We start from the raw sequence: 25930 nt of genomic DNA, 5'->3' as shown, positions 1-25930 counted from the left end.
TTTCAACCCTTTTAATAGTTACTATTCCTTCTGAATCATAGTTCATGATATTCTACTCTCTTCTTTCATCTCTTAAAAATTAAACAGTATAACTGAGAATCTTTACACTTAGTTAACAAATTCTCTAACAAAAATCCTTAACAAAATGGAGTTAAGTTTTGTAAAATGTAACCCTGTGCTGGTTAATAAAGGTAGACAAATGTTTTTTATAACAATGATTTTAATTAAAGTAAAATACTAACTTGAATACTTTTTATTGAAACATTCTATTAAAATAAACATCATGTCCAAATACTTGCCAGAAATGAAATGGCCCTACTCTGATGAATGGGGAAGTCTGTAATCTTTGATATACATAATACTTTAGAATATTCAAGGTTAAATGATATAATTTAAACTATCATCTTTCAAGTATTCCAATTCTTAGTGACTAATGTCAGAACTATTCCATTAAAACTTCCTTTATTTCTAAAGATTATACAGATTCAAAGTGGACTCCTACCTTCACCAGCTCACACTTGCCATATTTGAGCTAAGAGAAACCAGAATTTACTGACTCCTAATTTGGTCCCATTTCTTCTAGACCACTACAACCAAAATTCCAATAACCAGAACATTTGCTGTGTTCTATAGACATATGAAGTGTTTTATTTAGACCATTTCTAAGGATTCTGCTTCAAAGGTTTTACATGCAGCATTCAAGCTTATTTTAATGAATACAGTCTAGTCTTTGAGAGATCATGTATCATCAAGGTCTGCAGAGTTTTCATTATCATTTGCAACAAGGGCTTCTCTATTCTCGTAAGTCCAGAAGCCATTCAGATCAATTAGAATGGTGGTGACTGTGTCTCCTTGATTACTGTTGATTAAATCCTGAAGAGAGATTTTCAAAGGATCCTTTGGTTTTACCATGTCAAAGATTTCATCCTGCAAGAGAGGAAAAAAATACAATGAAATCTGATATCTGATTCACTTAATTTCTATCATACAGTGATCTAAAATTCAGGGCTGGCACTTGAGCTTATGTAAAATGTTTTGTTCCAATTTTTTCTTTTTCATTTAACAGGCAATCCACCTCTTCTCTATATGCACAAAATTTTATTGGAAGATTCCTTAGGTACAGGCATACCCTTGGAGATACTGTGAGTTCAGTTCCAGACCACCGCCATAAAGTGAATATTGCAATAAAGCTAGTTATGTGAAATTTTTGGTTTCCCAGTGCATATAAAAGTTATATTTATACTATACTGTAGTCTGTTAAGTGTGCAATAGCATTATGTCTAATAAAATATACATACCTTAATTAAAAAATACTTTATTGCTAAAAATGCTAACCACCATCTGAGCCTTCAACGAGTTGTAACCTTTTTGCAGTAGTAACACCAAAGATCACAGATCACCATATAACAAATGTAATAATAATAATAATAATAATAGAATATTGTGAGAATTACCAAAATGTGACACAGAGTCACCAAGTGAGCAAATGCTGTTGGGAAGATGGCACCGATAGATTTGCTTGACTAGGGTTGCCACAAACCTTCAATTTATAAGAAATGCAATGAAACAAGGTATGCCTGCATGTGTCTTACAGAGAAACTGAAGCTCAGAGTTTAAGCTGCATAGCTAATTAGCAGCAAAACTAATGCAGTGTTCTTTGAATATATGTTAACTAACTACTTATATTTTTCTGTTGTCTTCTAACTGGTGATAAAGCAAGGCCTTGATTTAAGTGCAAACTTGGCTCAAAGTAAAAACTTAAATGCTTTAGAGCCAAGACAGTGACAAAGCTTCATTTCCAATAAAGATGTCAGCCTTTTACTCTGGACCTGGAATGGGTGGGGGGAGCTCGGTATTAAAGAACTAATCATCCACAGTGACACTAAACTGCTAAAAATGACTGGAATATATGGAAGAACCTCTTCTATATTATGACGTGTACTATAAGATTACTTACGGGGAATTAGTACATGTTTTCTAATCTGTTTGTAGTAAAATCACTCAAAGTATCTAATAGCATTTAAAGAGGCAAATTGCATTTTTAAAGGTTAGAACAATTCAGGTAAACGAAATGCATGAACTTTTAATCTTGTGTGTATATGAAACTTCCCTTTCCAGGTTGGTGGCAGTTGAAAATTACTAGTTCTTAAGTTGCCAGTTGCATAGTTCCAAATTTTTCTCACTTATATTAAACCAAAATAGCCCTTTATCTCATTATACTTGGTTAAAACTGGATGGGTTATTTTATTACATTACTTCACCTGAACCAATACTGGATACTCAAAGTGGTTCATAGCTGGTAAAAGTCTGATTACTAAAATGCTAAGTAGCAGCATGTATTTCAAATAGTGGTAGTTTTCATACCGTAATATTGATGTTTCCTTAGATACCAAAGCAAGCAAGCTCTTTGAAGTAGCAGACTAAAAACGTGCCTGAACCTAAATAGCTCCCCCAAATTCAGTTTACAGTGGAATAGACTACCAAAGGATACAGGCTGTACTGATTCTCTTAGTTTTCAATCAAAATGAATGAATGCTTCCAATGAGAACATGAGACTGACAATGCTAAAATCTTATACTGCACAAATCATTAGTCCAAGTATGTTCTCAGTTTCTAATGATTTAAATATTAATTCAGAACAAATAACAGCAAATACTTGATTTGGTTCAGTATTTCATAAGTTGCTTTCAGGTAAAAACTTCATTTAATGCAAATGATTATGTGGTGTTATGTAAATTAAAGAAAAAAAGTAACCTTGACGTCTTGAAATGAAACAGGATCCTGTCCATGGATTTTCATTAGTTCTTGTATGGCCTGTATTTAGTAGAAATAAATCTTTAAATAAAAAACAAAATACGCAACATTCCCTGTCCTGTCCCATGGTCCCTTTCCAGTTCCATTTCCTATCCTTTCAGACCATAGGCCTCATCTTTTTAACCGCTCTTGCCAATATTCTCAAATTCCTTGACCTTGCTTCACATCTGCTGAGGAAAACCTAAACACTGGATCAGTGTAACCATCAACCTTTCTAGACCTACACCTTAGCTATGGAGAACTTCATAAAAAAAGTATACAAGGGTACAGATTACTATTGCATAGGAATGGTCTCCAACCCCAGATGGGCCTTTAACAGGCCTAGCAATTCTGTTATGACCTGCTTCTCCAGTTTTCCAGGAACGCTATTCATACCTTCACCATTCTTTAAGGCACCCAATCCACCACCTCCCCTCCCACCCTACACCTTCTTTTCTACTTGACAGAAAAAATGGACATAAACCTCCCTCAAACTCTTCTCTTTTATGAACTTTAACAAAAAAATACTGACTGAGAAACTACTGTGATGCAGTTGAACTAACAAATGTTTTAGGTGGGAGTCATTCACTGGAAAATGTGAAGCTTAAAATTCTTGGAAAATAATATGTTCCAAGTGCCTACTCTGTAGTGCCACTGATATCAGAATGTGCACAGGGCATCTCTTTGCAGCAGATGAGAATCTGAGTACACTCGAAGCTACTAGAGCAGGAGACCTGGATGGAATGATCTAGAGTGCACCATCTGGGCCCAGCTTTTTTCACTGGGATACTGATGTACAAAGGCTCTAAGAACAGTCCAGGACTGTAGGGCTCAGCACCAGTGACTTTTTACCTTAGCCCATACAACCAAGCCTAAATAAACTTTGATAAAATAAAGGTATGAAATATTTTCAATGTATTTAATAAATAAAATTTAATATTCAAAGAGTAGAGGATACTATAAAAAATCTTTATGAAAAGGGATTGAGTATTTAGCTTCCAAAAGATATATTTACTTTGTTTTCCTAAAACTGAATTTTCATTTAATAGGTCTGCCTAAAGTGGGGGACATCCCTATGATGGGTGATATTCTCAGATGAGCCACTGATATAAGCCCATGTAGCATTCAATTTTTAAAAAATGCATCCTAATACTGGGATTGTAATTTATCCTTATAATAATCTGCAGTCATTACTACCTACAAAATCATAATAGAAAGCTTTTCAGGGAATTTAACATGAAATTATGAAATGTATACTCTGAAACTCAGAAATCAAAGTTATTTTAAAAGTATCAAAAATTTTTTAAGTGGAAAAGAAAAAGCCTCTGGGGGAAAACTTCTTATGACAAAGATGTGAAAATGTCATTTTTATTGTTTAAAAAAAATTTCTTCTTACTATCAATCTTAACCATATAAAAATCAGATGGGATGGTCTTCTGAAAACTAGCTATAGAAATGTGGCAATGGAATGGAACACTACTGTACAAAACCTTTCCATCAAGTAGAAAAGTCACCGTTCAAACTGAGGAATGATTTATCTTTCTTTTTTCTTTTTTTAACAGCTTTATTGGAGTATAATTGCTTTACAATGGTGTGTTAGGATTTATCTTAAAAGGGAAGACATTCCTACATTTACACCTGCTGCAGCTGAATGCTTATCAGGTAAAATACAATCAAATTCCACTTCAGAGCTCATCATGCTATTCTCTGAGACCACCTACGGCACAGAATAAGTATTTCAGCAAATCTGTTTCACACTGAAATGCAACCCACAATTCTAGCCAATTTTTAAATTTATATTTTTTACAGCATAGCAATTAAAAGAATCTACAGGTACCAGATGTGCAAAACTCCTGTGGAAAGGAGCTACCTTTTCTGTACTGTATAATTAAAGTTTCTGTAGGATTTTACATACTAGTTTTTAATCACCAAGAGCATACAATTTCTCAGGTATGTTTGTATCTCCACTGGCTAATAGCCCCTGACGTTTATTTACACACGTTTTGGTATTCTACGACTAACCAAATCAGTATTGATTTAGCCCATTTATGTTTTTAAAAATAGAAAAAAACAAAACTAAAACCTGACTTGATTTCCTTCTGAAATCTGTTAGGTAAAACGCTTTTGTTAAATTTAAACATCCCAAGTTAGATAAAATTGTCATTGGGTAGGTAATTTAAACCAAATTGTATAACAAAGACATTTACACAAATGAGACTTACCCTAAAGAAATAATTAAGGGAAAAGACATTCAGATATCCTTTGTTCTCAATGTCAAGCAATTTGAAAATATATTGCAGAGCTGCAGGTTCTTTTCGGTTTTCTAATGCAAGAACAAAATCCAGGTAGGTCTTATAGTCCTATAGAAAAGAAAATGACATTCATTAGAGGCCTTATTTGTAATTAACTTTTCAAGTGACTGATGATTTGAAGATGTTTGTAATCAAAGATGGCAATTTTTTTAAAAATATGAAACGAGAAATCCATACTTAATATATACTTAATGTTGGTTTCTAGGAATTCTACATAGCAGTTTATCTGTACAGGACAGTTTGAGGGGGCACAGCTCATTTTCTTATGAGAGATTTGCTGTGTTAAGCCATAATTTTCATTCATTAGGCTTTTGAAATGGACAGACAGTGACTAACCTTTGCATGTTGCCACTAAATTTGTATTTTCATTTCGGTGTGGTCATTCTGAACTAGTTTTAAACTTTAATTCAGATGATTTCCAAAAAGTCATCTTAAGAGTGCCAGAGTGGCTTCCCTGGTGGTGCAGTGGTTAAGAATCCGTCTGCCAATGCAGGGTACACGGGTTCGAGCCCTGGTCCGGGAAGATCTCACATGCTGCGGAGCAACTAGCCCGCAAGCCACAACTGCTGAAGCCCACGCGCCTAGAGCCCGTGCTCCGCAACAAGAGAAGCTATCACAATGAGAAGCCTGTGCACTGCTCTCCGCAACCAGAGAAAGCCCGCACGCAGCAACGAAGACCCAACACAGCCAAAAATAAACAAATAAATTTATTTAAAAAAAGAGTGCCAGATATTCTACAGTGATCTGACACTGTTCTCATCCAAAAAGGGGGCAAGAGAGTACAAATGAAGGCTGAAAAGACACGAACAGAACAGAAAGCTTTCTCTACGAAAAAGGGATAGTCACAGATTACTTTTTCTGCATGTTTAATAAAAGTAAAGTACGTGGGAGATTCTCACTTGGAAAAGTTTATAATCTTGGAAAGGATTTTCTTAGGCTAAGATTAAGAATTCTTTTCTGCATAAATTGTAGTATAAAGAGCTAGAGATGCAGCCTCATCATGGTCTAAACTCCATGCCTAACTGTAGCTTCTGATTTTCTTTATTCACCAGGTTATTAGCATACTCCAAGCTCCTCACTGTTAACTGTAGGCAGCTGTGGGAGTCACGAAGCAGAGTTTGCACCTTTCCCTCTGCAGTTGGCTAACGATGGTATTATTTAGAAAACTGTTATTAAAGCTAAATGATAAAACCTAAAACCCTGATTCTCTTCTGACAGTATGACCATTTCTTAAGCATCATTGGTTTGGAAAAGTTATCAGATCCTTAACACGTATTTTTAATAGCAAGAATGGTGACTTAAAAATGCTATTTAGAATTTTCTTCTCAAGTATTTTGCATTGTTGTGATAAAAGGACAGGTGCATGTTAGCAAATCTTTAGCTGCTAAGGTAGCCACTTAGAGTAATACTACCTGATTCTTAGATTTAAATTAAATCATGGCATATGTGGTACTATCTCTGACCTCGTAATTTAATGAATGAACCATCTATATGAAAATAGTCAATAGGGTTTACCTGTTTTTCAGATTTTTTTTTTTTACTAGTCCACACTTCTCTACAGTAGGTGCACCGACAATGAAATGAAAATATTAAAATTTTCTGTTTGCCCTGAGTCCATAAAGGAAGTAATGTTTTTAAGCAAATTTACCTTAAGATCAAAGGTTCTAAATCTCAAATAATTTGATCAGTTCATACTTCTTAAGATACTGTTATACACTGATATGAAAATAATGCTGTATCATATCAAGAAAAAGGCTTTTGTGATTAAGAAAATGGACAGAGGACCTGAAGAGTCATTCTTCTTTTTGTTTTTTTAATAAATTTATTTTATTATTTTATTTTATTTATTTGTTGTTTCTAGCTGCTTTGGGTCTTTGTTGCTGCTTCGTTGCTTTTCTCTAGTTGCAGTGAGCGGGGGCTACTCTTCGTTGCAGTGTGTGGGCTTCTCATTGCAGTGGCTTCTGTTGCGGAGCACGGGCTCTAGGCATACGGGCTTCAGTAGTTGTGGCTCGTGGGCTCAGTAGTTGTGGCTTGAGGGCGCTAGAGTACAGGCTCAGTAGTTGTGGTGCACAGGCTTAGTTGCTCCACAGCATGTGGGATCTTCCTGGGCCAGGGCCTGAACCCGTGTCCCCTGCATTGGCAGGCGGATTCTTAACCACTGAGCCACCAGGGAAGCCCAGGAGCCATTCTTCTGAAGAAGACATCAGATGGCCAACATGCAGATGAAAAGATGCTCAACATCACTAATCACCAGGGAAATGCAAAGCAAAACCACAATGAGATATTACCTCACACCTGTCAGAATGGCTACCATTAAAAAGATAACTAACAAGTGTTGGCAAGAATATGCAGAAAAGGGAACCCTCATGCACTGCTGGTGGGAATGCAAACTGGTGCAGCCACTACGGAAAACATTATGGAGGTTCCTCAAAAAATTAAAAATATAACTACTATATGATCCAGCAATTCCATTCCTGGGTATTTATCTGAAGAAAATGGAAACACTAATTTGAAAATATACATGCACCCCAATGTTCACAGCAGCATTATTTACATTAGCCAAGATATGGAAGCAACCTGAGTGTCCATCGACAGATGAATGGATAAAGATGATATGGTATACATATACAATGGCATACTACTCAGCCATAAAAAATAATGAAATCTCTGCACAGGGAATATAGTCAATATTTTACAATAACTTTGGTATGTAATCTATAAGGACAGTGAATCACTATGTTGTATACATGAAACTAATATAACATTGTAAGTCAACTATATTTCAATTTTAAAAAAAAGGCTTTTGGAAATTGTGGGAGCCTAAATTTTTAAAACTTAGAGATTTAAACTACTACCATTTCTCCATCATAAGTGAGACACTCCTGGAAAACACGGTCTAAGAAGACATTGGTCATGGTTGCTGTTCCATAGCGGGAGAGTTCTTCTTTACTGAGCATGCCATTGTGATCCTTATCAAGATTCAAATATTGGCCTTGGGGAGAAAGATGATAAAGACACATATGACCAAAATAAAGTTCTAACTAAAAGACAAAAGAATAAACACTAACAAAAAGTTATTTTTATTGGTTAATATTCTGATTTTTAAACTAATTATGTTACAGTCATGGTAGACATCTGCTATCCCTGCAATCTCTATCAGAACAACTGTTAAGCCAGAACCAGTCAAAGAAAACTCATCATAAAGGTCATGCCTTTATGCTATTTCACTTACATCATTACTTGTTTTCAGTTTGCAACCTTTTATAACTTTCCTAGGATTCTAAATTAGATGGAGGTAGGGGTCAACCAACATAAATCACTGAAATGCTGGAACTTGAAAGCAGAGGTCAAGGTTGCCAAAATGAGTCACAAGACCACCCAAAAGGACAATGAAACAGACTAATGAAATTCAAGAAAAAAAGCAAACTAGGCCCTAAAACACACCCCTCTGTGGACCCTGAGAGTAGCATTTTATCACAATGCAAGATCACAGGTGATGTTCATAATAATGTTCCTGAGTCAACAATAAAAAAGTCAAACTACATTCTTTATGTTAAAGTGTTAGAAATGTACTAACTTAAATAAGAGTGACAAAAATATAAAACGCTGGTATTTAAACAAGTAAAATTTAATAATCTAGAATATAAGCTCTTAAGGAAATTAGAATACTTTGATCTTAAGGTAAATTAGGCTATGTATAAAACTGTCCTTTGAACACCAGTTAATGAAACATTAACTGAGGAACGGATAATTCAAATTATAGCATTACTATAGGAACATACCATACACCCGTAGGGCAGAAGGAGCAGAAAACCAATTTGTTTCTTGACTCTCCTTGGACAGTTCCTCATCCCTTAACTATATGAGCATAGAGACATAATTAGAAGATAGCAACTGTGAAGTGATATAATTAAGTAGTTTAAAAACATGTTTACCTCCAATAAATCATCTAGGAAGCTGCATGCTAAAATATCTTGAATTTTTATCTTCCCTTTAAAGAACATAAACACAATAACTTAATTTTAAAAACAAGAGCAACTCAATTTTATAAAAGTATTATTTTAGAAGAGCAACCGCACAATTGATATTTTAAACTTCCTAGCTCTCATGCTCCAAAGTCCTTACTATGTATTTCTGTGAAAAGGGAAATCTGCAGGGAATATTTAATAAAATCTCATATAGGTATGTCTACCTATATACCCCCAACTATATACATCCAATTGAGAAATTCCAAAATTACATTGAGACCAGATTCCAAAAAAAGTTGTGTTAATTTTTTTGTGGTTATGGATATGATACTGTCAGTAGTCAAATAAGGAGACTGCTTCCAGTTTTCCTTTGCAGGTTCTGGAATAGAAAGCAGTAGAGAGGCGTGGTTAAGAGAGATGGGATTTAAATGCCACTCCTAAACATGCAATCCATCTAAGTCTTAGTTGCTTCACACATAAAATGTGGGTAATAATACCTTCCTAATGGAGTTATGAGAAGAAAATGAAAGAATCTATGTAAAATGCTTAGCACAGTACTTAGTACATAATAAACAGTCAAAACTGTTGGCTATTATTATTGTGTAAATTTCCAAGGAAAAAGATGTGTGTGTGCCTATAATGGAGGCGTTTAAAAAAACTGACAGCTACCCCATTCTGTGATGGACTCACAGCTGCAGTTTCAAGGACAGAAGGAGTATCAGGGGCTTTGATTTGGGCCTCTGTCCCAGACACATGTATTTAAGCCTAGCAGGTTAGAATAGTTGATAAATGTACTGTTAATGAGGCAAAATTTACAAATCTGATCCTCATATAGGATAGTTAACTTGAAAATGAGAAAAACACATCATGGCTAAATGGTCCTCCTATCTCCCAATTCATATTTTTGATCAAAAAGAATAATGCTCCAGTATATTACCTATCAGGGATAGCAAATTATATCAGAATACCTGGCTTCTTAGATCTGGAGAGAATATACTTCATTTTAGAGATGAAAACATTGTAAAAAGGTTAGGTGATATACCCACTGTCACACAGCTGATTATGGTTGGCACAAGTAAATCAAAAGATCTACATGTCAAAAGATTTATATATTAATGGCAATAACATGTTAGGAAAATAAATAACATTTTAAAGACTTTTCTCTAGTTATTGAGATTTAGAAGTAACGATAATCTCATAATATCTAAGTTAGATAAGATTTTCTTTTACCTGTTCTTAGAGGGTCTAAAAAGAAGAAGAACTTCCTAACTGCTGTACAAACATAAAAGGAGTAAAAAGATTTTTCCAGCCCATCTAATTGTGGCAAAGTAGGGATAAGTTCCAATATGTAGTTTTCTAAATCCTGAAAGAACAAAACAAAATAAAACTTGAAAGGGTTAAATGTCTGATCTTGTTTCTTCATGAGATACTGGAATATAATTTCAGTCCTAAAAATTATTCAGTATTAAAACTATATGAATGATGAAATAAATTCATTTGTGACTGAGTTTCAGATATTTTTCTTGGCTTGTTGTTTTCTTTTAACTTTGTTTATGATGGTCTTTGCTCTCAGATTTTTAAAAATTTAGCTGGACTTATTGTTTTTTAGACTTCTGAGCTTCGTCATACTTAGAAAGGCTTTCCCTATTCCAAGATTATATATTTAAAAGCCTCTCATGGTTTCTTATATTTATTTTAATAATTTCATTACTTTTGCTTTATCCATTGTAAAGTATAATGCTTCTAGTTCATTTGAGACACTTTATAATTTAGTTGTAGAACAGATGGCATCTCAAACATGGTGTGTCCAAAATTGGACTCTTATTATCCCCAACCCTGGTCCTCACCCATATTCCCCTATTCCACCATTTATTCAAAGTAAAAAAGTTAAACTTGGTTCCTACCTTTTCTTCACCAAGGCCCCCACCCCTTACCCCCAAAATCTAATCCAGCAGCAACTTTTTGTCATTGTTGGGGTGTGTGTGTCCAAAATATATACTAAATTAATCTATTACTGGCTTCTACAGACATCACCCTGGTCTGGGCCACTATCATCTCTCACCTGGACAACCAGAGTAATTTCCTAATTATTTCTTCTTTGACTCTAGGCTCTTTACAATTCGTTCTCCACACATCCAGTAATTTTTAAAAATGTAAACCAGGGAGTTCACTGGTGGTCTAGTGGTTAGGAGCCCGGAACTTCACTGCCGTGGCCAGGGTTCAATCCCTGGCCGGGGAACTGAGATCCCACAAGCCACATGGCCAAAAAATAAATAAATAAAATAAAATGTAAACCATATCCTGACAGATTCAGCTTAAAAATTCTGATGGCTGGGCTTCCCTGGTGGCGTAGTGGTTGAGAGTCCGCCTGCCGATGCAGGGGACACGGGTTCGTGCCCCGGTCCGGGAAGATCCCACATGCCGCGGAGCGGCTGGGCCCGTGAGCCGTGGCCGCTGAGCCTGCGCGTCCGGAGCCTGTGCTCCGCAACGGGAGAGGCCACAATAGTGAGAGGCCCGCGTACCGCAAAAAAAAAAAAAAAAAAAAAATTCTGATGTCTTCCCATTAGTCTCAATATAAAATCCAAACTCTTTATCATGGTCTAACAACCCAATATGTGGCCCTGCCTACTTCTCCAACTTCACCTCCTGTCACTCTAACCCTCGCTCATATGCTCCAGCCACACTGGCTTCCTTCTGCTCCTAGAACAGGTCAGGTTTAACTGTGCCTTGCGGACACTGAACTTGCTGTTCCTTCTGTATTACATTTTCATAAGGCTGGCTTCTTTCTCATCCTTCATGGCTAAAACTCAATCACTATCTCAAAGAGGCACCTCTTCCATCTTATCTAAAATAGTTCCCCAACCCCAGTCATACACTTTCCTAGTACCCTATTTTCTCCTTAGAACTTGTCACTCTTTGAAATCATGTTGCTGATAATTTAGTGTCTGCCTCCCCACTCTGCTAGGAAAAAAGCACCATAAGAGTAAGGCTTAGCAATGTACCTGGCACAAATAAGTGTTTGGTAATTGCTTATTTAATAAGATTTAGTAAGTGAATGAGAGTTTGCCTATACTACTCAAATTACAGATGTTGGCTCTGGAAATTACTGTCTTTTAAATAAGGGAGACACAAAATCTGGTTTCAAAAGGCAAAGTGCCAAGGTTAGGAGAGTTACTTCTTTTCTTTGAGAGAAATGTTTTCTTTCATTGAGAGAAGGGAACATTACTCCCTTTTAAACACAACTACAGAGATATACTGTTGCTTTTCTCTCTCTTCCTCCCATTCTTCTTTCAATTTTTGTTTCCATTCATGGGAAGAGGCAAGAAAAGTTTGTTTTGTAAACCAACTAATGGCTGACAAGAATTCTCAGAGCTATAGAAGTACTCCAATATCTGACCTGAGTAAGTATCAACTGCTGTTCAATACATCTTGCAAGAACCTTTTACTGTCAAGCTGATCTGAACCTTAAAGGACAAGAATTATACTGTGGCCCTAGAAAGGTTTTTAAGTGTAAATATCCAGTATGAGCTAACAGATTCTATCTATAGAAATCTGGATAAAACAGAGTGCAACAAATTATAACAGGAAACATAAACTATAACAGGGAATTTACATCTCTTTAAATTTTATATCTGAATATTTATTTAAGTGATTAATTAACCTGGTTCATATTTATGCATAACTCCCTTACCCCTTTGTATATATTTGGGAAAAAAAGCCTGAGCTGAAAAGAAGATATAGATTGATTGATTTACTTATTTATTTATTTGCTTGCTTGCCACGCTGCGCAGCATGTGGGATCTTAGTTCCCCGACCAGGGATCGAACCTGGGCCCCCTGCCTTGGAAGCTCGGAGTCTTAACCACTGGACCACCAGGGAAGTCCCCATATAATTGAGATACCCACACTTACAAGAATAGTGATTTGGATCATGAGGCTATAATTCTCTGTTGATAACCTGTTGATAACCAAATTAGTGCCTAATGGGAAATAAATAGCCTCTTGGTAACTGACCTTACAACCCAAACCTGCAGGTGGGACTATAGTCACATTATTTTTCTTATATTTCCTAAAAAAGGAAAAACTACTGGCCCTTACATTTTAAAACAGTCATACACTGATAACACTCATGAATAACCAAAAGTTTTTCACTGTTTCTTCAATGATTTTTAATCCAGTTAAAACATTACATTCTTTTCTTCTCCTTTAAAAGGCTTTTTTTTCTTTAAAGGTTGGAGAAAAAGAATTTAGAAAGGAATTTTTGTGACCAATATACACTTAAAAAGTTCTTTAGTAACACGTTATTTGTAAAAACAAACAAAGCAGAGAAACAAAAACAAAATAAGAATTATCTGTAATCTCAACACCCAGTGATAACTACTGTTTAGCATTTTGGTGTCTAGCATTTATTAAAGTAGGTTAATACTTACAGATTCCCGGAGATACCCTTGTCCAGCAACATCATATAAACTGAGGCCTATTCTTGTTTGATGAAGCCAAACTGACAATAAAAAAGAAAATGAAATATAATTATTAAGATTTATCCTTTAGTGTATATATATATATATATATATATGCATAAAAGGAGATAGATTAGAGAGACAAGCTAATTTAATGACTCTATAAACATATTTTTCTCACATGTATTACTTATCTCATTAATCCAAAAATTGTTTGAAACAAAATAAATATACCATAGAATTAACTGCAGATATCAACAATTCTACCATGCCTAAAGTGACAGTAAAGTTGATGCCCTTGAGAATACTGGTGTTCCACCAAAACAGGAGTTCTGATATTATGCCTTTAATGAAGCAGCTTTTATTCTACTGAGGTTAATTACCACAACCAAATATTAAAGCTGGTACACACAGGACTTGACAGGTCATTATGGAACTTATAGGAATCATAACAATTCCAACTTGTTTAATAAATACTCCTTGAGATGATGCTACAGTTGTGAGTTTGAAATTATCCTCTCAGGCAACTCAACCTGTAATATATTGGCAAAATAAAATTACCAGTGAATTAAAGTATTTCAAATAACCATCCATTAAAACTCTTGGTTCAGCTTTTTTTTTTTTTTAGTGTTTATTTATTTTTACTTGTTGACAGTTTTTATTTATTTATTTATTTATGGCTGTGTTGGGTCTTCATTTCTGCGCAAGGGCTTTCTCTAGTTGCGGCAAGCGGGGGCCACTCTTCATCGCGGTGCGCGGGCCTCTCACTATCGTGGCCTCTCTTGTTGCGGAGCACAGGCTCCAGACACGCAGGCTCAGTAATTGTGGCTCATGGGCCCAGCTGCTCCGCGGCATGTGGGATCTTCCCAGACCAGGGCTCGAACCCGTGTCCCCTGCATTGGCAGGCAGATTCTCAACCACTGCACCACCAGGGAAGCCCCCTCAGCTTTTGATATATCTAGTTAGCTAGTATCTTCAAGATACATGAGGCTTTTGTTTTGTTTGTTTTTTATAATAATGAACCCAAATGTATGGTAGAAACTTTCAGCTCTAGTAAGTTCCAGGAGAGAATCATAATAATAGGAAAACAAATCTTGGTCAAAAGACAAGAATTCTGTTATTCAAATTTACTAAGAGTTGTTTGACATGGAAGGGATACTATAAAAGCACTGACTGGAAACCTACTTGATTCCCAGATAGAAGGAGTTCAAGTACAATGAAAATGAAATCACCTTTTCTCATGACATAATTAAAGAACTGCATGATGGAAATTCTTCCATAAGAATCTGTATGAAGGAGTTTAGCAAAGACTTTTGCTGCGAAAAATTGCCTAAGGAAAGGAAATAAAGATTAAATCATCTGCCAATGTAATATAAAAATGACTTCTGTATGATTTAGCAGACAACAGCATAAATTCAAACAATTAAAAATCAAAGTGGTGGGAAAAAAATCAAAGTGAGAACTATAGTTCAAAACTGAAAATGTTAAGCCATACATCTTTAATTCTATTGTCTTAAGAATGAGGACCTATAATGCTGTAAATAAGCTATATTATTTCTTTTAATAACTTTATACCAATGTAATTTTCTTGACTGTAAATAATTTTATTAAACTTTATTAGTTTAATGAAAAGCTGACTCAAATTATCATATTATTGACTTAAATTTTCATTAACATTTACTTGAGGCATTTAAAATGCTTAACATAACATACTCCTTTGTTAATCATATTATTCTTACTTGCACTTTGGTCCAGCTTTTTCACCAACCTTTAAAAAATTTTCATAATTAATCATTGCTTCCTCTCCAATCATGGGTGGTGTCTGGTGCTTGTCCAGCAAAAACCATAAGTTCTTAGGAGAATTGCAGAAATTAAGATGTTATAATCAACTGCACAAAATTTAAAAATGTAGTTAAATGTGTTATTTCCATTAAAGTGATAGACTACTGTAGGGTCAAAATGCAAGGGTTTAAATCCCAGCCCTGCTCTGTGATCTTGGACAGTAGACTTAAAGTTTCTGTTTCAATTCTCATCTGTAAAGTAAGGATAACAGTGTCTACATCATATAGTTACACAGATTAAAGAGGAACAGTATATGAAAATTTTAGAACTTAGTAAACACTCAATAAATGCTATTTTTTTTTTTTTGCCATGTCACATGGCATGCGGAACTTCCCTGCCCAGGGATCGAACCCACACCCTCTACACTGGAAGCGTGGAGTCTTAACTACTGGATCACCAGGGAAGTCCAATGCTAGCTATTTTTTATCATGTTATTAGTAATCAAAAGGATAATAGGAGATGATAGTCTTCTTAATATTACTCCCTATAGTAGTGGTTCTCAACTTTGGCCACACATTAAAATCACCTATGGAGGGCTTCCCTGGTGGCGCAGTGGTTGAGAGTCTGCCTGCCAATGCAGGGGACACGGGTTCGTGCCCCGGTCCAGGAAGATCCCACAATGCCGCGGAGCGGCTGGGCCCGTGAGCCATGGCTGCTGAGCCTGCACGTCCGGAGCCTGTGCTCCGCAACGGGAGAGGCCACGACAGTGAGAGGCCCGCGTACCGCAAAAAAAAAAAAAAAAAAATCACCTATGCACTTTAAAAAACAATACAAAACTATCCTTGGGACACACAAGCTTTGCAGCTGATTCTGGTGGGAACCATCGCTACAGAGCCTGTGCTTTCAGTCACTGCACTACTGGCTCCATTTAGGCACCCCAAGATCCCACATGACACATGTAGTACAAATAAGAAATGGTGAACCTCCAAAGCAACCTTTTATTCCATTCTTACCTGTAATTCTTCATTATCTAACAGTTCCCTGCTTTTCCTTTGTAGAAAGACGGCTCTGGATTCTTCTCTTAATTTCTGTAGTAAGACCTCATCTTCAGCTGGCAGCTAAAAATACACTGTAGAGTTAATTTCTACACTTAAATTCTAGACTATTGGGTTATGTAAAATGTATTTGGCCTCATAAAAAACTATGTATACTACTGTCTCAAAATTACTTTTTGTATCTCAATCTTGCTTAATTTCAGGTCATCATTTATTTAAAAAGTTCATTTAATAAAAAGAGATCCACAGAGAATTCAGTGATCAGTGAAGCCAGTTCTGCCTGGAAAAGGCTAACCATCTAGCCCAAGTTTCTTTATTTAGATCCATACAGGTTTACTTAAAAATTAAACACAACATTTAGTATGTGCCCATAATATATCAGGCATCAATACACTCATTCTAATTTAATCCTACTAGCCCTGTGAGATGCATTTCATCATACTCAATTTAGAGGTGAGGAAATCAAGAGATGGATGACTTTATCAAGAATACATATGCAGTTAGCCAGTCCCAGACTAAAGATTTAAATCTTCAGAGTCCAAGTCTGTCTTAATTTCTTATGAGTCGTTTGGTTTGGTTCCCTGTACTCCTCTGTCCCCTCAATTTCACACCTAATGTTAATGACTTGCTCAAAGTTGTGCAACTAAAGTAACAAAATTTGAATCTGGGTCTTCTGACATCAGGGATTTAGTGTATTTTCTCTTCTCCATCTCATTTCCATCACTGGGTAGTTAGATACCTCTCCCAATTAAGTAGACTTTAATGCTATTTCCTAGTGACTGCTAGGAGTAAAGTACTATGACAGATGTTCAACGTAGGATAACCATCCCCAAACTAAATGTATCCGAATGTCATGCTCTTATTTTACTTTATGACCACCACTTTTCCTATTTTCTCAATGTAGCTCAAGTTTCATTTTATATTTGTAGAGCACTGTTCCCATTGTAACCTTAGACTAATAAAGAACTAAATTAGGATTGGCTGAAGAGCGACAGTTTTAGCCAAGTATGCTTTTTGAGACTGGGTCACATTACTTCCTAGAGATAATTAAGCCGATGTCTACTAGTTGGCCTCCAAAGCAGAGGTTCGTCCTTCTGTGGTGATTTCCCTAAGCAGGGCTTTAAAATGACTCATTCTAACAACTTCAAACAATTTGCTTTGAGGATTTCTTCTTACTTTTCTGTAACTTTGCCCCATTAAATGTAGCTAAGTAACCCACAGTCCAAATTGGGGGCTATGGTTTTCACTTTTTATTTCTAAGAACTAAGATGCCATCCCTCCCATCAAAAGGGATGGAGAAGGAATATGCATTAGGAGGTGAGGCTGGGGCTGAGACTGGGATTGTGCTCCAGTGGCTAGTCAACCAGCTAACCAGCCAAGGAGAGAAGTGGTGACCAAAGATGACAGGTGGTTTCTCTAAAGCAGTGGAGTGGAAGTAGAGGAAGAAGAAACAAGGGAAAGAACATCCCACAAATCCACATCTGCAGACCAGAAACCATTTGGGATCTGGAAGAGGTCAGAGAAGAGATGGAAATGGGGGAAAAGGGGATTCCCTCAGAAAACACAAGGGGATGGTTGGTACTAGAAATACAGGAAAGTTGAGTCCCGGGAATGGAGTAATGTCAGCATCTGAGGGCTGTTCCTGGGTTAGTAAGATAATGCTTTCACAATCCTGATTACATGAAATAATGAATATAAAATGCTCTGAAGTACGTAGACACTCAATAAATGGCAGTCCTCTTCCCACTCCCTGAGACTATAAAAAATTCTCAGTTGTCTAACTGCCTCTGATTAAGAAAGTGTGAAATGCAAAAAAGCAACAGCAGTATGTATGATGTGACCCCATTTTTGTTACACACACACACACACACACACACACACACACACACACATATATAGAAATATGTAGAAGGATTCATGTAAAAATGTTTATTTACATCTCTGGGCAAAGTTATTATGGGAAAATATCAACTTTACCTGTTTTTTCTCTTTTCCATGACAAACGTGTATTAGTCATATAATTCTTAAAAGTCTGGGAGACATATAGTATTACAAAAAAGTTTCCAGTAAAATGGTTCACATGTACACAAGTACGAAAAAGTTTGTACTTGAAGAAATAAGTTAAAATTATCTGGATAATCTACCTCACTCCTTGATGCAAGCAAAACAAAATATTTACTTTCTTTGCAAATAATGTTGTAATTAATTGAGTTTAGGAGGTAACAGGTTTAAGAGATATTCAGCTAAAATTCCAAAGTTAACTTTTCTATAGTAGTTACATTTCCCATAATACTAAATAGGACTTATTCTTTTCAGAAGCCTTCAATTTCAGCTGTAAATATCTTTCTTAAAGTCTTACTGTTTTATCTATAACCCTCCTCAAAGCCTTCTTTACCATTTTGGCACAAGGAAACATATAATTAAGTATAACTCTTAAAATTTGTTTTCCACTCTCAATCTATTTTTCAGTTTAGCCTTGAGCAAAACATTTTACACCTTATGAGTAAAAGACAAAGTTAAAAATTGTGATCAGCCAAGTAAATCTAAGTCTTATAGAAAGCCTGGCAACATAATCCAAAAGAATACCTACTACTAACATCCATAATAAAAATTAGGAGGAAGGAAAAAGCCTACAGTTCAAAAAAAGTGGCAAATAACAACTTTGTGTTTTTATACCTACTTATATGAAAAACCAAGATTTAATCAGGTCAAAAATAATAAGGTCAACTAGAATGAAACAATAAATGTACAAAATTTAAAATATAATCAATTTGTTTATTTATAAAATATAAGATTTTTAATCCCATTTGAAAAATTACATTTCATTTACAAACTCTGCAAGACATTTGCTTAGATACCACTTACCCTATAATAAAACCGGGGAATGGTCTTATAGAATTCATTTGTGTTTTTTCTACCTCCTTTCCATTCTGAGTAATACTTGGTAAATAAATCCATTTCTTCATCTTTTAATTCTTGTTCACTTTTTTTTTCTGGTAACAAAACACGTTAAGGAGGGGAAAGCACTTTTAAAATCAAACAATATTGTTTTCAAGACATCTATACACTATGGTCTAATTACAGTACAAAAAAGGCCTTCACAATTGTACTTAGACACTAAGCATCTATATTAACTTTCTTGAAATACCAAGAATCACTATCTTCAACGGAAACGGCCTCCTCTACATCTTCAACCAGTTCTCAGATGCTCCCTCCGCTTATTTTTATCACTATACTTGTCTCTTTCTCAAGTCATTGCCTCTCTTATAGACCTGACATGTTCTAATTCATTCAATCAAAAGTTCTCACTGAGCACCTACTCCAAACAGAGCACTGCACTAGACATTGGGGCTAGAGCAGCGAGAAAGCAGGCACAGCCCTTGACCTCATGGGAGTTTCAGTGTCATAGTCACTATTCCTCTACCTATCTGAAGTTCACACCTCAGGGTGCTATTACCCAACCTGCTTGCTGCTGGCAGATGGCCATCTCATTTAGCCATTCCTCCACCATGAACCATGAGACTGGTGCACAGCTTTCTTCACCTGCAATCATTACGGAAGAATAAACATTTAGGTGGGTGAAGGTGCCCCCTCAACTCTGAAGGCTTCCACCTCTACTGCACTCTGTTCACTCAAAAAGACCACAGATCTTACCTGTTCCTGTTCTGAAATCTTAAACTCTAATATACTCTCAAAAATTTTCTCTCCTTCTGGTTGTTATTCAAAACCTCACTGCACTAGCACAAAAACAGACATACAGATCAATGGAACAGGATAGAAAGCCCAGAAATAAACCCATGCACCTAGGGTCAATAAATCTATGACAAAGGAAGCAAGAATATACAATGGAGAAAAGACAGTCTCTTCCATGAGTGGTGCTGGGAAACCTGGACAGCTACACGTAAAAGAATGAAATTAGAACATTCTCTAACACCATATTCAAAAATAAACTCAAAATGGATTAAAGACCTAAATGTAAGACCACAGACTATAAAACTACTAAAAGAAAACATAGACCATTCCGACATAAATCGCAGCAATATCTTTTTGGATTCATCTCCTAGAGTATTGGAAATAAAAACAAAAGGGACCTAATTAAACTTAAAAGCTTTTGCACAGCAAAGGAAACCATAAACAGAACGAAAAGACAACCTACACAACGGGAGAAAATATTTGCAAACAATGAGACCAACAAGGGATTAATTTCCAAAATATACAAACAGCTCATACAACTCAATACCAAAAAAAAAAACCCCCAAAAAACCCAACAAAACCAAACATTCCAATCAAAAAATGGGCAGAAGATCTAAATAAACATTTCTCCAAAGAAGACATCCAGATGGCCAACAGGCACATGAAAAGATGCTCAATATTGCTAATTATTAGAGAAATGCAAATCAAAACTAAAATGATGTATCACCTCACTCCAGTCAGAATAGCCATCATCAAAAAGGCTACAAATAATAAATGCTGGAGAGGGTGTGGAGAAAAGGGAACCCTCTTTCACTGTTGGTGGGAATTTAAATTGATACAGCCACTATGGAGAACAGTATTGAGGTTCCTTAAAAAACTAAAAATAGAGTTACCATATGATCCTATAATCCCACTCCTGGGCATATATATGGAGAAAACTGTAATTTGAAAAGATACATGCACCCCAATGTTCACTACTGGAGCACTATTAACAATAGCCAAGACATGGAAGCAACCTAGACGTCCATTGACAGATGAATTGATAAAGAAGATGTGGTATATATATACAATGGAATATTAATCCATCATAAGAATGAAATAATGCCATTTGCAGCAATATAGATGGACCTAGAGATTATCAAACTAAGTGAAGTCAGACAAATATCATATGATATCGCTTATATGCGGAATATGAAAAAAAAAGATACAAATGAACTTATTTACAAAACAGAAAGAGACTCAGACATAGAAAACAAGCTTATGGTTACCAAAACCTCACTGCACTTCAGCCTCATTGAGATCTTCAATTCTGTGATCTGTTTTCTCAAAAGTTTTTCCTCTTCTTGGTCTCACTTTCTTCCCAACATGCGTGTAGTTGTTCCCCGAAACTCCTGCCTGCGTTTCTGCCATATCTGCCTTGTTAATTTTTAACCTTGGACCAATTTTATAATCTGTTTACTAATGCTCAATGGTGCTGGAGAAAACTGCCAAATTTTGCAAATATTTGGTCCCACAAATTTATTTCATGGTTACTAATAACTCAGCCTCCCCAAACCACCAATACATATTTTATTTGCGCCTGATGTCCTCTTGGTGACTGACTGCTCCAGACTTTCACTACATTCCTCAAGCCCCCTGTGTTCACCCTCAACAGATGAGAATCCCACCCAGTTCACCAACAACTGAGTCTACTGGGCATGGATACCCACAAACATCTAAGTGGAGTGGGAGGACAGGAAGGTATCAAATCTGCATCTTACGTTCTTCCTGCCAGTTTCAGGGGAAAACGTAGCTCTTCTCTCACCCAAGGCTAACCCCTCATTGTCCCATCTCCTCCGCAAAACTCCTTCCTTTCTACCTGTTGCCACACATAATTCCTTCTTCCTCATCCACTTTCTCAAATGAAAGGCCTGTGTTGGTGATCTCTACTTTCTTACCTCTCACTATCTCTTTATACAATCCTGCCACTCTACAGAAACTGCCAGGGCAACATGTGACCTAATTGTTTAGTTTAATGGACACACCTGTCCTTGATTTCTCTGTTAAATTTGATACTGTCCATGATTCTAAACTTTTTGTAGCTTCTATGGGACCACACTCTGTTGATTCTCCTATTTTATGGCTATTTCTTCTTTTTTCTTTTTTTATTTAACTGATCTACTTATTGTCTGTCTTTATTCCAATTTTTATTGGAGTACAGTTGATTTACAATGTTTTGTTAGTTTCTGCTGTATAGCAATGTGAATCAGTTATATACATACATATATCCACTTTTATTTTATTTATTATTATTATTTAAATAAATTTATTTATTTTGGGCCGTGTTGGGTCTTCGTTGCTGCACGTGGGCTTTCTCTAGTTGTGGCGAGCAGGGGCTACTCTTCGTTGTGGTGCGCAGGCGTCTCATTGTGGTGGCTTCTCTTGTTGCAGAGCACGGGCTCTAGGCGCACGGGCTTCAGTAGTTGTGGCACGTGGGCTCAGTAGCTGTGGCTCGCGGGCTCTAGAGCACAGGCTCTGTAGCTGTGGAGCATAGCCTTAGTTGCTCCGCGGCATGTGGGATCTTCCCGGACCAGGGCTCGAACCCGTGTCCCCCACATTGGCAGGCAGATTCTTAACCACTGCGCGACCAGGGAAGTCCCTCTTCTTTTTTCTTAATCTTCTTCCTCTATCATTTCAACTTTCATAGTTTAACCTCTAAGCCCCAAACCTATGTCACTAACCCAGACATTGCACTAAACTCACGCATTCAAAACAAAATATTTTCATCCTCATGCTCCAACATACCTAGAATAACTTTCCCTATCCCTCACCTTACTACTCTTCTTCTAATTCCATATTTCCATCTCAGTAAGTGGTCCCACTATCATCCAATCACCTGAGCCCAAATCCCAAGAGTCACTTTAATTACATCATTCAACTATTCTAGGGATACACAAGTATATGTGTGAGTGCATGAGTGCATACACACATGCAGCTTTCAACAGTGTCAGGGATACTGACTCTCTCACTGAGATAAAATTGACCAAAAAAAAAAAAAAAAAAAAAAAAAGAAGGTGAGGAAGCTGCCTATCCAGATATCCAGGGGGAACTGCATTCCAGGAAGAAGGAACAGCCAGTGCCAACGCACGAAAATGGGAGTGTCCCTGGTGTGTGCAGGGAAGAGGGAGGCAGCCAGTGCAGTTGCAGCAGAATGAGCCAGAGGGAATAGCAGGAGACGAGGGACACCAGATAATGGGGGGGCAGGCCACTAGGCCTTTGGAAAGACCTTGGCTTTCATTCTGATGAGGGTGAGAGCCACCAGAAGGAATTAAGAGGCTAATGCAGTAATCCAGGTGACAGATGGCGGTGGCGTGGGCCAGGGTGGCTGCAATGGAGGTGGCTAGGAGTAAATTTATTCTGGATATATTTTCTTTTTAGTCCCAGGATTTGCTGACACACTGGATGTGGGTTTTGGAGAAAGAGAGCAGTCAAAGATGTCTCCAAAGGTTTTGACCTGAGTAGATGCGATTGTCGGCAACTAAGATGGGGAAAACCACGAGCAAGCAAGTTAGGAAGGAGAGTGGGAGTTCAATTTCAGACAAGATTAAGATGTTAGATCCAAGTGGCCATGTCAGGTAGACAATTATTGATAGATATATGAACCTGGAATTTGGGATGAGGTCCAGGCTAGAGGTATACATTAGGGAGACATTAGCAAATAGACATTATTTAAAATCGTAAGAAGGTGAGTGTAGACAGAGAATAGACACTGACCAAGGCCTCAGCCTTGGGCCCTCAAATGTTAAGTTCTTGGGAGGAAGAGAAAGAAAAAGCAAAGACTGAGAAGGGATGACTGGTGAGGTAGTAGGAAAACTATGAGAGTGTGTCTCCCAGAAAGCAAGAGAAGAAAGTATGTGTAGGAGGAGGGAGTGACCTACTATGTTCCTGGCAGGGGCTGCTGGCTGGTCAAGTAAAATAAGGACAACTGAGCACTGCAACAATGTGAAGATCACTGACGATCATGACAAGCAGGAATCAGAGACAACGACAGATTCAACCAACAACTCTTTTAACAAGTGTTGCTATAACGAGGCATAGCTACAGGTGGAAGTTAAGAAAGTTTCTCTAAGGTGGGAGAAATACCACCATGTTCATATGCTGATGGGAGTGAATGAGAGAAAATCTCATGATGCAGGAGACAGAGGATGACTGTAGGAGTACATCCTTGAGGAGGCAAAAATGGGGTCTAGCACACTGATGAAAGAAACAGCCTTCAACAGAAGTAAAACCTATACGATTTACTTACTATTTTATCATCTCTGCCAACACTGAAGTGTAAGTTCTACAAGGACAAGGATTTCTGTTTACTGCTATAGCCTAGGTTATCCAGATAACAGACATGCGATGGAGTGGGTTTAGGAGTGAAGGGGAGGAGAAAGCACAAGTACAGGTAAATTTTCCTAGAAGTTTTCCTATAAGGGGTGCTGAGAAGTGTAGCAAAAGCTGGAGGGGGTTGTGAGATCAAATGATTTTTTTTTAAATGATGGGGGATATTACAGCATGTTTGTCAGAGCTGATGAAAATGAACCAGTAGAGAAAGAAAATTTGATGGTGTATAAAGGAGAGGATAAGGCCAGAGTGAAGTCAGTGAATAAAAGAAAGAAACGCGATCCAGCGTTGGAGTACAGGGACGGTTGGCCAGTTCACCATTTTAACAGTGAAGGCAGAGTGCACGGTTGCCTATAGTGGGTGGGGAGTGGGGGGGCGCTGACAGAAATGGTAAATGGGAACAGGTGACACTCCTCTTTGATTGCTTCTACTTTCTCAAATGTATATACTAGTTCATCAGCTAAAGGTAAGGAGTAGATAGGACATACCGAGGATTAGAGGTTTGGGAGATGAGAAGGAGCTGCCTTAGAGTGTAGGAGAGTGAATGTCTAGGGTAACGCGGAAGAAGTGTAAATGAATGACTGAAACACCTACTTTAGGTTAGTGGACATGAATTAAAAGTGAGGAAATTCACCAAGGTTCCGTTTTTCTCTAACCACTTTCAGCTGTCCTGGATGCAGTTGTGAAGCAGTAAAGATAGTTTTAACCAGGTTGATTAACAAACGTGACGCAGAGGGAAAGAGATAAGGAAAAATGGATTAAGTCTAAAATGGATAAGGAGGGAAGTGAAAAGTGTGACAATAAAAAGGCGGTAGGGGTAATGGATTATAGGTTCTAATAGGATCAAAGGGTTGATGGCGCCAGGACTCTCAATTATCCCTCACAAGTCTAGGTCAGGACCATGCAAGTGCGTGGCTAAGGTAGCTTTTCATTCCCGCAAATCCCTTCCCAGCGAAGTGTGGGTCAAAACTCTCTGAGGGCTTCCCTGGTGGCGCAGTGGTTGACAGTCCGCCTGCCGATGCAGCGGACACGGGTTCGTGCCCCGCTCCGGGAAGATCCCACATGCCGCGGAGCGGCTAGACCCGTGAGCCATGGCCGCTCAGCCTGTGCGTCCGGAGCCTGTGCTCCGCAACGGGAGAGGCCGCGACGGTGAGAGGCCCGCGTACCGCAAAAAAAAAAAAAAAACCCAAAAACAAAAAACCCAAAACTCTCTGGATCCCTAAACCACATCCCAGTCAGCCTCCTTTGTCAGGAGAGGTTTTACCGAAGCGAAAGGCACAGCTCCCAGGTGCTGCTCCTCCCCATCCATCCTCCCCACTACCTCCCGGAGTTTAGAGCCTGGCTCTCTCTGCGGGCGGCCCCTCCCAAACTCACTGTTTGGACCGGTGTTGGGCGTCGCTATCCGCCGGCGAAGAATTTCTTTCCAGTCCATGGCTGACTCCGGCCCAGCAGTTCCCGCATTTGCTGTTTACTAACCGCTCCACCCCCTGCCAGCTCCGG

The 25930-nt window shown here is 37.5% G+C and overlaps 2 protein-coding genes across 3 annotated transcripts in view; one reads left to right on the top strand and one right to left on the bottom strand.

The window, feature by feature from the left end:
* Positions 1–1656, top strand: part of FAM177A1 (family with sequence similarity 177 member A1) — a 28595-nt gene extending 26939 nt beyond the window's left edge. Inside the window, exon 6 of the mRNA XM_082844689.1 lies at positions 1067–1656. The gene's annotated coding sequence lies outside the window, so the exon portion shown is untranslated. The remainder of the gene's footprint in view (positions 1–1066) is intronic.
* On the bottom strand, positions 110–25930 carry PPP2R3C (protein phosphatase 2 regulatory subunit B''gamma). 2 transcript variants are annotated; one of them, XM_082844659.1, is made up of 13 exons: positions 25805–25930; positions 19235–19362; positions 16328–16432; positions 15272–15384; positions 14765–14862; positions 13503–13573; positions 10304–10436; positions 9041–9096; positions 8888–8963; positions 7961–8097; positions 5016–5153; positions 2755–2814; positions 111–927 (listed from the first exon to the last, which is right to left on the bottom strand). In XM_082844659.1, the coding sequence occupies exons 1-13, from the start codon at positions 25860–25862 to the stop codon at positions 739–741; spliced, it is 1362 nt and encodes a 453-aa protein (XP_082700785.1). In that variant the 5' UTR covers positions 25863–25930; the 3' UTR covers positions 111–738. The 2 variants fall into 2 exon arrangements, with proteins under 2 accessions (XP_082700786.1, XP_082700785.1); XM_082844660.1 differs by lacking the exon at positions 19235–19362 and having other exon boundaries at positions 110–927; positions 25805–25868.

The sequence above is a fragment of the Leucopleurus acutus genome, assembly GCF_964270905.1.
Source record: "Leucopleurus acutus genome assembly, chromosome: 1".
Taxonomy (NCBI): domain Eukaryota; kingdom Metazoa; phylum Chordata; class Mammalia; order Artiodactyla; family Delphinidae; genus Leucopleurus; species Leucopleurus acutus.
The sequence above is the reverse complement of the archived record's forward strand: the minus strand, read 5'-3'. Positions and strand labels throughout refer to the sequence as shown.

Excerpts from the sequence above, each read along its gene's own strand:
- PPP2R3C (XM_082844659.1), bottom strand. The coding sequence starts at position 25,862 with ATGGACTGGAAAGAAATTCTTCGCCGGCGGATAGCGACGCCCAACACC. Across the intron at positions 15,385-16,327 it reads TAGATAATGAAGAATTACAG|AACTTATGGTTTTTGCTGGA; the intron begins GTAAGAATGGAA and ends AATTCTCCTAAG. Across the intron at positions 10,437-13,502 it reads AAGGGTATCTCCGGGAATCT|GATTTAGAAAACTACATATT; the intron begins GTAAGTATTAAC and ends TTGTTCTTTCAG.